General features: G+C 35.3%; 2 protein-coding genes across 14 annotated transcripts in view; both read right to left on the reverse strand.

Annotated features, from left to right (window-relative positions):
- itga9 (integrin, alpha 9) overlaps positions 1–1,614 on the reverse strand; it is an 88,168-nt gene extending 86,554 nt beyond the window's left edge. The window contains exon 1 of one of the 2 annotated variants that reach the window (XM_079854513.1): positions 1,171–1,614. In XM_079854513.1, the coding sequence (XP_079710639.1) occupies positions 1,171–1,382 (212 nt within the window). In that variant the 5' untranslated portion in view covers positions 1,383–1,614. The remainder of the gene's footprint in view (positions 1–1,170) is intronic. The other variant, XM_079854512.1, reaches the window with a different exon arrangement.
- Positions 1,615–2,732: 1,118 nt separating this feature from the next.
- Positions 2,733–14,019, reverse strand: part of golga4 (golgin A4) — a 44,489-nt gene continuing 33,202 nt past the window's right edge. For 11 of the 12 annotated variants that reach the window (XM_079856158.1, XM_079856160.1, XM_079856165.1 and 8 more), the window contains 4 exons: positions 13,271–13,346; positions 9,695–9,792; positions 6,601–6,687; positions 4,810–4,875 (listed from right to left, as the gene is read on the reverse strand). In XM_079856158.1, coding sequence (XP_079712284.1) covers positions 4,852–4,875; positions 6,601–6,687; positions 9,695–9,792; positions 13,271–13,346 — 285 coding nt within the window. In that variant the 3' untranslated portion in view covers positions 4,810–4,851. Of the gene's footprint in view, positions 3,800–4,809; positions 4,876–6,600; positions 6,688–9,694; positions 9,793–13,270; positions 13,347–14,019 lie in introns of those variants that run through there. The other variant, XM_079856166.1, reaches the window with a different exon arrangement.

Genomic DNA, 14,019 nt, shown 5'->3' on the forward strand with positions numbered 1-14,019 from the left:
CTGGTTTGAAAGTCAATTTTATTGATTTATTTATTGATTGCTTTAAATCACCTAATGCAATAAAATTCACATTTCAAGTATTCCAAAATTGAAAATTCTGTCCTCACCCTCAAGTTGTTCCAAACCTGTATGAGCTTCTTTCTTATGTTTAACACAAAAGAAAATATTTTAAAGAATGTTGGTAATCAAACAGTTTACTGTAGCCATTGACTTCCATAGTAGGAAAAAAAAAAAAAAAAAAAATACTACGGATGTCAATGGGGTCCATCAACTGTTTGATTACCGACATTCATGCAGGGTTGGATAAATTATGACAGAATTTTCATTTTTGGATTAATTATCCATTTAAGGGTCGACAAAAATGTTTGGAGCCAACTTGACAATCCAAAACCAAGATAAAGCTAAATAAACAAGACCATTCATACAGAAAATGTGAATTAATTGAGTTTCACTTTGGCGCTAAAACGACGATATTAACGAATATTCGTATACACACAGCAATGGAAGACCGCGACAAAAGGTGAATACTTTTAACTCATTATTTCTCATATTATTAGAGATTTATTTAAAACAAAACTTTATTTAAAATGTCTTTAATGTAGTTTACATCTGACATACTGTGCTAGGGGCGACAACGTAATGATATTAATCGACTTTTAAAACAAACGGCTAGTCTGTAGTAGGCCAACATAGTTTATTAATATAACATTAAGAACACTTCAGTGACCACAAAAGTTAACTTAAAAAGAAGTTAGAAGCCTAAAAAGTGCGGTTATTTTCACCTGGCGCAAATGATGAAGAAGGGACGTTTGCATGAGGAGGTATCCATGGCAACCGAAGAGCGCTCGAGCGCTTCCGTTAGAAAAATAACGGGAAAACGTAAGTACTGTGGTTATTTATTTATGGGCCTACTTAATTATATATTTATACATAAGTTTTAACATTTTTATTTTTTTATATTTTTTTATAACCTCTTTAAGACAGTTGGCCAAAGGCTTTGGCTTACTATGCTAGAAGTTGGGTTGCGCGAGACAAACCTCAACATACTTAAAAAAAATAAAAATAAAGTTAATTTGAAGACGTTGAACGTCTTTAAAACCATTGTACAATTCGCATACTGCAAAACCATACTCATAACCAACTATTTACATCTGTATTGGATGAACTCACCAGCGCGAGTTGTCATGGACGTGCTCCAGGACTGAATATCCAAAAAACGTCGCATCTGGACCCCGAAACACCAGGGGATGTTGCAAGTCGATGTTAAAGGAATAAGCCAACGAAACAAAACAGAAATACACAAAAACATCCAAAGCGCTTCTTTTCCGTGTAGAAAGTTCCGTCATTCTGTTTTGCATCCTCAGTGCTGAAGCCAATTTCATGAGAACTTTATAAAAGCAATTAAATCTGTATAAAGAGTCTCAAAATTAAAGAAAAAAAAAAAAAAACTACGTCCTTTTCCTAATTTGGGAATTTAACGCATGCGAAGAGGATTTGAGTGTGTGAATCGGAGGTTGAGGTTAGAGTAGGGGTCTCATTGCGTGGCTCTTCCCTTCTGCTGCTCAGTCTGTTGCGTCTCTAGAGTTTATCTTGGAGTTGAAGCGTGTGTTGCGCGCGAGCTGACGCACGAGCATCACATTTCACTCAGCAGAAGCAGAGCGCGCGCCCCCTGCCGGCAGCTCTCGGTACTGAACAACACTGCACTCATTGGCAATACAGTTTTGCATTATGTTGCATAGGATCAGAGCACCATATAACATATTACTTTTTTTTTTTTTTATGCAAACTTGATCATTCTCAGGAACAAATCTGAATGCTGACTAAAAATTTTGGTAATTATTTTTTTAGAGGACCCTGGAAATATCATGTTATATATTATCGGTCAAAAGTTTGGAAACATTACTATTTTTAATGCTTTTAAAAGAAGTCTCTTATAAATAAATAAACTTATAAATTCAAGCCTGAATTTATTTGATAAAAAAAAAAAAAAAAAAAACCCAGTAATATTGTGAAATATTATTACAATTTAAAATAACTGTTTTCTATTTGATTATATAATGTAATGTATTCCTGTGATCAAACCTGCATTTTCAGCATCATTACTTCAGTCTTCAGTGTCACATGATCCTTCAGAAATTATTCTAATATGATGATTTATTATCAATGTTGGAAACAGTGGTGCTGCTTAATATTTTTTATAACCTGCGATACTTTTTTCAGGATTCTTTGATGAATAAAAAGTAAAAAAAGTATTTATATTTTTTTTTTGTGACAATATAGACTACCTTTTGAAAAATTGGGGTCGGTATTGTTTTTTTTAAAGAAATTAATACTTTTATTCAGCAAGGATGTGTTAAATTGATAAAAAGTGATAGTAAAGATTTATATTAAGTTAGCATCAATGCAATGATGCTGAAAATTCAGCTTTGCATCACAGAAATATATTATATATCAAAGTATATTAAAATAGAAAACCATTATTTTAAATTGTAATAATATTTCACAATATTATAGTTTTTTCAAATAAATGCAGCCTTGTTTCAGACATCTTTCAAAAACATTAAAAATAGTAATGTTTCAAAACCTCTGACTGGTACTGTATGAATATGATAATCGTTCAGTACAATGATAGTCCTTGCACATTTGGCCAACAGTGATTGTAAATATTACAGTAAACATAAAGACGATGGTTACCTGACAACTGCAACTATGCAGAATAAAGAGCATGTGAATGTAGTGTAAATAAAACTTTATTAGTTGTCTTAAAATGTATTAACCACCTCAAAGTGCCCTATGACAGAGATTTATAGCCTTTTTTCCATCAATGATTATTTACAGTATGAAGCATGATTCTAATTAGTCAGTTTCCCCGAAAATACAGGATTAAGTTACAAAAACAAACAAACAAAAGAAAGCATAGTAAACAGTCATCATACTATGAGCCTGTGTCTTTATCCTGTACATGTGCTGTGCAGACAGACAGTTAAAGGGTCGTTTCATCTCACCTTACAGAGGAAAGGAGAATACAAACATAATGATTGAGGAAGAATAGATCAAACAAACTGAAACTTACAATCAAACTTATTGCACAAGTCTTCAAATCATAGAAACGCAGCTTTATAAAAAGAACAGTCTAGCCTAAAAAGAAAAAGAGAAAGCAGGAAAAAATCCACATAATAAATTATTTTCTGGCAAGCTACAAATTTAAGAATATTCTTTACATTTTCTCTCAGTTTCTTAATCTAACCTAGTTCCCTTGTACCGGTAACCGTACACACACACACACACACACACACACACACAGCTCTCTCTCTGTCTCTCACACACACACACACACACAAACACACACACACACACACACACACACACACACACTGCTCGCTCTCTCTCTCTCTCTCTCACACACACACTGCTCTCTCTCTGTCTCACACACACGCACACACACTGCTCTCTCTCTGTCTCACACACACACACACACACACTGCTCTGTCTCTGACACACACACACACACACACACTGCTCTCTCTCTCTCACACACACACACAGCTCTCTCTCTCTCTCTCGCACACACACACACAGCTCACTCTCTCACACACACTGCTCTCTCTCTCGCGCACACACACACTGCTCTGTCTCTCTCTCTCTCTCTCACACACACACACACACACACACACACAGATAAGCAGGCCGGGCTCGATCAGGTCAGTAGCATCCCTCAGCAGCAGCAGGAGGAGGAGGATCGGTGGTTTAGTCAGGCAGGTTCAGGCACAGTTCTGGTTCCACCTTACCGAAGCCAAGGCTGTAAAACACAGATGGGGAACAGAAGCCCAGTTACTTCAACTATTTTTATAACTATTTGCTGCAGGGACATGCATTAAAATGAACAGCCAAAACCGACATCACAGAAAGAGCACAGGGGGAAAGCTCCGGTGCTGAGGTGTTGTTCAGCAGGTGGTTGCCAGGGTGTTGCTATGCTTATATCCAACTCTTAGTAGATACATATTTAAAATACATAAATAATCAAAACAGCAAGTAGAACATCCTGATTCAAGGCTGTGATGTACACTACCATTCAAAAGTTTGGGGTCAGTTATATATTTAATATAAAATTAATACTTTTCGTCAGCAAGGATGTATTAAACTGATCAAAAGTGATAGTAAATATATAATACATATATAATGTAACAAACTTATATAATGCTTTTTAACCTTCTATTCACTGGTATCATGGTTTCCACACATATTAAGCAGCACAACTGTTTTCAACATTGATCAATTTCTTGAGCATCAAATCATCATATTAGAGTGATTTCTGAAGGATCATGTGACACTGAAGCCTGGAGTAATGATGCTGAAAATTCAGCTTTGATCACAGGAATAAATTATACTTTACTATATATTCACACAGAAAACAGCTATTTTAAATTGTAATAATATTTCACAATATTACAGTTTTTACTGTGTTTCTGATGATAAATGGAGCCTTGGTGAGCAGAAGAGACTTCTTTCAAAAGCATCAACATCTCTGGATATTAAAAATCATTACAGAACTAAAAGTTCCTGAGCGGGTGAGAAGTAACAAATGACTAAACAGCTGGAGAAAGTGAAATAAATGTCATGAATTCAGTTTCCTGAAATAATGATACTATATGAATTTAATGGAAAATTGAAAAGGAAACGCTGTGACCACACTGCAGAAACCTGATAACAAACAAACCATAAAGTAATCAATAAGAAACACTTATGTGACCCTGGACCACAAAACCAGTCACATGGGTCAATTTTTTTAAATTGAGATTCATACATCACCTGAAAGCTGAATCAATAAGCTTTCCATTGATGTGTGGTTTGTTAGAAAAAGCCAATACCTGGAATCTGAGGGTGCAGAAAAATGTGAAACATTGAGAAAATCTCCTTTAAAGTTGTTCATTTATGTTGGCGATTGTGCTGCATTCACTCACAAAAATAAATGTTTTTTTACTAAATATCTTCATGGAACATGATCTTTACTTAATGTCCTAATGATTTTTGGCCTAAAAGAAAAATCGATAATTTTGACTCGTATAATGTATTGTTGGCTATTGCCACAGATAAACCCGTGCGACTCGTGACTGGTTTTGTGATCCAGGGTTAGTGGTGTAGTCTAGTTTTTTGTAGTGAGTATACTCTAATATAACACCCCCCCCCCCCCCCCCCCCCCGCCGCATACTCACCCATCCCAGAGCGTCACCCCATAAGCACCACCACACTCACTAATGCATACAGTATGCATCGACATGTAATTGAGAGCATTATGAAATACTAAGTGTTATCAACATGTCAATTTATTATAAGCAACACAAGACTTTAACAGCCAATGACATTTACAGCTGGGGAGACTGGACTGATTTTCTACTGTTTAGTGTTAATCACCATCTAACTCAGTCAGTTAAGAGCTACCTTTAGCCTTAGATGTTATATGAATATGGTCCCTGAAGCACAGGTTTTATCAGTTGACAATTTTCAACAATTTTTTTTAAAGCATTATAGGCACAAATACAAATTTACTTTTAGAAATGGTGTTTTTGAAAAAAATTTTTTATTTTAAAATACATTTTACTGTGCAATTTCTTTCTAATTAATTTGAGTGAGACCGAACTTTTATTTTGGTGGGTTGTAGACATTTGAGTTTCTGTGTGTTTTAATAAACTATTATTATTATTATTATTATTATTATTATTATTATTATTATTATTAGGCCTGAAGTATACTCTGTGCAATAGTAATATATTTCTGTTATAATTTCTTCAAGTTATACAGAACTTTTATTTTGACAGGTTGTCGTAAAGACATAACAGTTTCTGTGTGTATATGAAACGAATGAATGACGATAGTTTTATCAAATGAAATGGTGAAATTCTCATCAAGTGACTCTCGCAGCTCTGCGATGAAATGCACATGTGTAGCTTACATCATGTCTCAATACAGTGAAACGCTGAAAACACCACGAGCGTGAGTCACGCGTGCTTCTGTGTGTGTGTGTGTGTGTGTAGTGGAGCACACACGGAGCGCTCATTCCCAGAGACGCGTAGAACAATTGCAGTCTCTTTTAACTTTAATATTCCTAGACACTAGTCCATATCGAGATTTGATTCATTGTACAGCCCTACTTTTGATTTATTCGTTCAAAAATAGCCAAATTCCGTGACGTTCTGCTTTATATAGCAAGTTCCATTTGTGACTGGATTCCGCGATTCGATCCGTCGCTTCGCAAACACAGACGGGGTGAATTTATGAATGAAAGTGTGAAAGTTCTGACACAAAACGAAGTTGATACGTATCCTCACGCTTTTTTTAAGTGGGTATACGCAAATCCTTGGCCTTTTCTAGTGGGTATACGGCGTATACCTGCGTATCACGTAGACTACACCACTGTCCAGGGTCACATATGAAGCAACCGTGAGGATCTGCACATACAGACAGAACATTAGGGCACACATCTGGGATACCCGTTTCAGTCCGACTGTTAACATATGGAGAGTTTCGGAGAGTCTTTAAAGGTTACGTTTAAACTCACAGCTGCTTCGTCATACTAAACACACAGCCAAACACACAGCTCACCATCACACGAGAGTCCTCACGCTCCAGAACCTTCTGCGCCTGGTCCGGAGGAAACTTCAGCATGGATGTTATCACTTTGGCCATCGTCTAAAGAAAAAAGAAAAAAGAGTGAGAAATGAAAATGATCTCATATCAAATCAGCATCTAACATTACACTCTGTTATTTAAGCGCAAGAAATTACTTAATGATTACATTTGTTCATAAGTGATGTTACCCATTTATTCCTATCTAGTCTTTATATAAAACAATAGTAAAACCATGTGAAGGAGTGAAGCACACATGCAAGTGCAGAAAACAGACCCGTGCTCAGTATTATTGATGTGTTTATTATTGTTTATTAATTATTTGAATTAGATTTATATTTTAGTTTAAGTTTTAGTCATTTTGTTGTGCTTTTGTCATTGTTATCAGTTTTAGTTTTTTATATATATACACAGTACCAGTCAAAAGTTTGGAAACATTACTATTTTTAATGTTTTTGAAAGAAGTCTCTTATGCTCATCAAGCCTGCAGTTAAAAAAAAACAAAAACAAAAACAAAAACAGTAATATTATGAAATATTATTACAATTTAAAATAATGGTTCTCTTTTTTTATATATTTTAAAATGTAATTTATTTTTGTGATGCAAAGCTGAATTTTCATCAGCAAGTACTCCAGTCTTTGGTGTCTTATGATCCTTCAGAAATCATTCTAATATGATGATTTGATACTCAGTTATTATCAATGATGGAAACAGTTGTGCTGTTTAATATATTTTTTTGGAATACTTTTTTCAGGATTCATTGATGAGTAAAACGTTAACAGCATTTATTCATAAAAACAGCATTTATTCAAAATAAAAACATTTCTAACAATATAAATCGTTACCATCACCTTTTATCAATTTAACACATCCTTGTTGAATTAAAGTACTAATTTCTTTAAAAAAAACGGTACCCAAACTTTTGAACGGTAGTGTATAGTGTTACAAAAGATTTATATTCTAAATAAATACAGTTCTTTTTAACTTTTTATTCATCAAATAATCCTGAAAAAAGTATCTCAGGTTATAAAAAAAATATTAAGCAGCACAACTGTTTCCAACATTGACCATAAATCATCATATTAGAATGATTTCTGAAGGATCATAAGACACCAAAGACTGGAGTACTTGCTGATGAAAATTCAGCTTTGCATCACAAAAATAAATTACATTTTAAAGTATATTAAAAAAGAGAACCATTATTTTAAATTGTAATAATATTTCATAATATTACTGTTTTTTTTTTTTTTTTTTTTTTTAACTGCAGGCTTGATGAGCATAAGAGACTTCTTTCAAAAACATTAAAAATAGTAATGTTTCCAAACTTTTGACTGGTACTGTATATATATATATATATATATATATATATATATATATATACACACATATATACATACACACACACCTACCTACATACACATACATATATATGTGTAGTCCTCATTATATATTGGATAAATATTATTTGATAGTACCAAAATTTCAAAAGGTGGTTAAAAAAAATATTACAATCATGGATTCTGGAATTTAACATCCTCAAATCAGTGTCTAATAGTACTTATATACTATTACAGTAATTATTAATATTTTTTAGGTTTTCAAATTAATTTTAGTTTTAGTTTTTGTAATGTGTTCTTTGCCAATTTATATTTATATACATTTAGCATTATTTTATTTCCATTTTTGTTTTAGTAATTTTAGTTAAAAACTTAAACTTTTTCATTTAATATTTATATTTGTTTCAGCTTTATTTCAATGAAAAAAAAAGATATATATATATACTCAGGACCCATTGACTTCCATAGTATTTTTTTCCATACTATGGAAGTCAATGGGTCCATTAACTGTTTGGTTCCCCATATTTTTCAAACTTTTGAGAAACTCATACAGGTTTGGAGGAACTTTTCTGGGTGAACTCCCTTTAAGTCAGTTTTATTTCAGTTAGCGAAAACAATTTTTTACAAATTTAAGTTTTAGTTAACAATAACAACACTGCCGCCCATCTTTAGCGGAGCTGCTGCTCCCACTCTTCTGTGAGCAATTACATCTCGCAAAGACAAAAAGCTCATTATCTGCAGCCTGCTGGGTAATCAGCCCGAGATAGCTCCGCCATATACAGCGCTAATCAGAACCAGCACAGCCGTTTACCCCGAGCAACTCTCTTAAAATGGCAGGCGTTACTGGGTCATGTGATGAGAACGAGCCACATCCTCTCTGACAGGGAGGCCTGTTGTGATGTCATAAGGACCCGACTGTTTATTAGCAACGAGGGGGAATCCCGCTGGCTTTAGGGCGGCATCAACGGCCTGTTAATTAGTCCTGGCTAAACGGACAAGATTGGCTCATTAGGGTCCTGCTGAATGGACACGGAATTATGCTGTCGGGAGTTTTCATGGGAACGAATCATTTTATAGGCTTCCATCCGGACTCCCCGTCACACTTATTTACTGCATCCTTCCTCTAACAAATGGCATTATTATGTTGTGGAAAACTTTGTGCATTCTGGGAAAAAAACATTATGATAAAATGCAAGTTTTACAACATGGAAGAATATGATCAGAAAATGAGTCGTATATATAGTCCCCATTATATATTGGATAAATATTATTTGATAGTACCAAAATTTCAAAAGGTGGTTAAAAAAATATTACAATCATGTGACATCCTCAAATCAGTGTCTAATAGTACTTATATACTATTACAGTAATTATTAATATTTTTTTAGGTTTTTTCAAATTAATTTCAGTTTTTGTAATGTGTTTTTTGCCATTTTCTAATATTTATATTTAGCATTATTTCCATTTTTGTTTTAGTAATTTTAGTCCAACTTAAACTTGTTTATTTCAGTTAGTTGCCAAGGCAGCATTTTTAATTGTCATTTAAGTTTTTCCATTTAATACTTATATTTGTTTCAGCTTTATTCATTGAACAAAAATTATTTTAATAGTTTTAATTAACAATAACAACACTGATCCTCATGTAAGCAAACTCGGCCCCTAACTTTAGCTCTTATGTCATATTAAAGTTAATATTTAAAAAATATATATATTAGTCTTCCCCAAAATGTACCTTTGTCTCTCTTCCCATCATGTACTCAAACATGACCTTCTTGAGGTACTCGTATTCGGTGGGCTCGGAGAAGGGGTCCGTGCTGTTGTGTGACATATCTGTGAAGACAAACAAACAGCAGATTCATCATAATCATAATCTATGAGTTTAAGCTCAGTGTTAGATGAAACAGTCACCGCTTTTTAAAGTACAAAACCCTTATTCAGTCAAGATCTGCTGAACACTGCTCCATCAGGCACGTAATTAAAACCAGAACAGCCAGATGACGAACTTATAAACCCTCCGAACACTCCACACCAACCATCATCTTATAATAGCTGAACCAACAGAGTCAGAGAGAAAAGACAATGTAAATAATGTTGCAACTTGTAACTAGACTTTTACATTGAAAACCTGTTTGCCTCGATTCTAGGACGGTTTAATTGTTTGAAATCTGAAGAATTAAGCATTAATAAGAGTTAATCTTTCAGAACCTGCACTGGTAATGGAGGACAATTTTCCTCAGCTTTGACATCAATAAGATAAGCATGCATTCATACACTCAATACATTCATTAAACACACACCCTGCGTGGCAATAATCAGCCCGTAAATCAGAGCGCTAGACGCGCCTCACTTCCAGGCACAGTAGTTAAGGGTGCCAGCTCGCAGCGACACTGGAAACACTATAATGACAGCATTGTGGGTAAAATACAAGAAGCTTTGGCTCAATCTAGGTGGGGGCTTTTCCGTTTTCCACCCTGCTTTTAATGGATGAAGAAGTGAGAGCAGAAACGTAACAGGAGACGTTGAGACCATGAATGAACAAAAAGTAACTTTTAAAAAGGCATGTAATAAAGCTGGCAATGGGTGGGTAGGTTTCTGCGCTGCTGATACCATGGAAAACATGACGTAAAATACCTACGAGAACACCACATCTTCAGAATCGCAAGCCAGTACAACCGCCACACCTAAAATATTTTTTACAAATCTTACCGACCCCAAAATTGTGAACAGTAGTGTACGTTTTTGCTAAATTGAGTTTTTTTTTGCTAAATAGAGCAAAATTTGAGCTATTTCGCTAAATAGAGGTTGCTAAATTCTCTCCTTTTCCTTTTATCCTCCCTTGTCTGGGTTATGGTACTCTGAGCAATGCCTGAACTTTGTATTTTGAGCACTTCTTGTGTTGTTTATGCCTCTTCACGATGATTCACTTGCTTTAGTCCTCATTTGTAAGTCGCTTTGGACAAAGGTGTCTGCTAAAATGACTAAATGTAAATGTGCACATGTGGTAAACATCATGCGCATTCAAAGCACCCCAGATGTGCAGTAAATCTTCAGTATTGTCTCACAGCAGTGATGTAAGGATTAAGCAATTATCCATTTTTGAGTGAAACGGTTATTTTGAAATATGCATTACAATATCTAGAGCATGCAGAAACGGCACAGAAGGCACAGCGATCTGTTTGTTTGCCTCATTAAACCTGTGAATGACTGGCAATTAGCAGGAGGAGCCGTGCGTCTCTCTGGAAAGTCCATTTAACCCGCGCTGAAGACACTCGGGTGGCTGAACGACCAGGAACAAGACGGCTTGACAGAGAGAGCTGGAACTCGAGGTGCCGCTGAAACTCAAACAGGCCTTTGATCAGGAAGCATGGAGAAATGAGAGGCGAATAAATAACCCGACCTGTCTGACTGACCTCAGGACAGCCCAGCTGGGCCGAAACACGAGCCAAATCAGTCTCATCTCCAAAACAACACATCCATACAGACGGCCTGGTTTACGACAACCGTTAGCACATGCTTAAACTGTTGACTGCACAATGAACAAAAAACATTAATAATATAGAAAACAATGAATAGTGACCATAAATCACTCTATCAAAGACTTCTGCAGGTCGTTTCTGAGGCAGTGTGTGACTTGTGAGCGAGCGTTTATTGGAGGGTGAGGCGGTCAGAAGGTCAAAAAGACTTTATAAACTACTGTCCCTTTAATGTGGAGGCCACACAGATAAGCTGAGGGATAAATGGATGAGATTTGTTTATGTATAAGGTCTGAGTGAGCAGATAACAGGCGGTTTGTTTAGTTGCATGTCAGAGACGTCTTCAAAGGAAAACCTCCTTAGGGAAATAATTTAGGACATTTAATGTGGTTTATGAGGAGAGATGATGACTAGAGCTCTGTTTCCAAACCTAAGACAAGCTTTCTAAGGCTTCATCGACACTCGCAAAATGAAGACTGTTTTAAGACGTCATCTTTGGGACAAATTCAGCATTTCATGTTTATTTTGCAGATAAAGTAACTGAAGAAAGCATTACAAAAAAGCTCTGAAAAAATGCATCCAGGAAGTTTGATTCATTCATGAAGATGCTGAGAGGAAAAGTTGATTGAGGTCAGTGTCTTTTTTCATTGTTTTTTGAAAGAATAACTCTTTTGCTCACCAAGGCTGCGTTTATTTGATAAAAAAAATACAGTAAAAACACTAATACTGTGAAATATTATTATTTATTATTAATGTAATTTATTCCTGTGATCAAAGCTGAATTTTCAGCATCATTACTCCAGTCTTCAGAGTCACATGATCCTTCAGAAATCACTCTAATATGATGATTTGATGCTCAAGAACCATTTATGATTATTATCAGTGTTGGAAACAGTTGTGCTGCTTCATATTCTTGTGGAAACCAAGGTACTTTTTTTTTTTTTCAGGATTCTCTGATGAATAGAAAGTTCAAAAGAACAGCATTTATTTGAAACAGAAATCTTTTGTAATATTATAAATGTCTTTACTGTCACATTTGATCGATTTAATGCATCCTTGCTGAATAAAAGTATTAGTTTTTTTTTAAAAAGAAAGAAAAAAAGAACTGACCCCAAACTTTTGAACAGTGTTGTATATTTAAAGACATCATGAATCAGTGTTCACAGTGCTCTAACTTATCGTTTACTGAAAATTCAGTCTACATTTCCTCATCATTGTATCCAAAAACCATATGACATTCTTTCCTCCATGTAACACAAAAGATATTTTTTGGTGCTGATAATGACGCTGCTCTCATCCAAACAATGCGAGTATAAAAGACGCTGCAGATCTCTGAGACGACTGTCTGGATCTGGGGTCATTTGTGGGAACTGGGGAGAAACATGGTCTGTGAAACCCATTAGATTCAGAGATGAGCTCTTTATTACACCAGCAGGGAAGGGCCGTGGAGGGGCAGATCTCTCTACAACACCGGCCTCTGGCTGCCCATATGTTTAAGGTCTGCATATGTGCATGATTGATAGCAGGGTGTTAAAGCACGGCTCTCCTGTGGAGACTGATGGCTCTGAGCTAGTGAAGATGAAGCTGAGGTTTGTTTGCCAAGGGTCAGTGTTCCACATCATTCATTAACCTCTGGGAACTACAGGAGATACTTGACAAGCATTTTACAGTCATTAGGTGGCTAAACCCCCCCTCCAAATTCATATTACAAACAGATAAATAAGACAGTAAATGACATCTGGATAACAGCTGGCTTTAAAACCATTGTTCTGCTTGCCCCCAGATGACATCGCACTCAAAAGCCATCTTTATAGAAAATGATTAGGATTATTTACCTCGATATGTGCTTCCCAGGTGGGTCACCACTGTGTTTTTATGGGAGCGTCTTATTTTGTCTTCCAGAGCGTGAATCTAAAAAATAAATTGAGAATAAAGACCATTATTGAAAATAAATAAATACAGTGTAAAAGTGATCTTTAAAGTGAACGGTCTAGGCTATAGTTTAATACAGGTTTTAGGAATTGAAAAAAATAAATAAAAATAGGACACGAGAAATGCAATCAGGCATAAAAACTAGTCATGAAATCCCACAGCAATCTTTGTCTACGTCTACACTAATACAGATACATTTGAAAATGCTGTTTCCGTGTGGACTGTGAAAACAGAGATATTCCAAAACAGTGACGCATGTTTAGTCATGTGACGCATATTGTACCCAGTTTTATACCGGTGTGTCCCAGCTGTGAGCTATTCACTTTCACAGTGTTGATAAAGATAAATGTTACTTTGTACAACCTTCATATTGCATTCCTGCAAAGATGACACAACATTAATTTGCAATTGCTGTCCTGTGTCAAAACATGAGGGCAATTGCTCTTTAACTAACTAACTAACTAACTAACTAACTAAATAAATATCAATAAGTGCTGAGATATTTTGCTAATAAAATGATAATGCCAGAAGAACAGCATGAGAAGAACTTTATTATGTTTGGTCTCTCTATATCATCTCAGTGAGTTTTTATTACGTTTTACGCATGCACAGTTTTGGCTTTTTTAATTTTTTATCTTGTTGTCTGAGGTCA

Source organism: Squalius cephalus (assembly GCF_949319135.1).
Source record: "Squalius cephalus genome assembly, chromosome: 21".
NCBI classification, from domain to species: Eukaryota; Metazoa; Chordata; class Actinopteri; order Cypriniformes; family Leuciscidae; genus Squalius; species Squalius cephalus.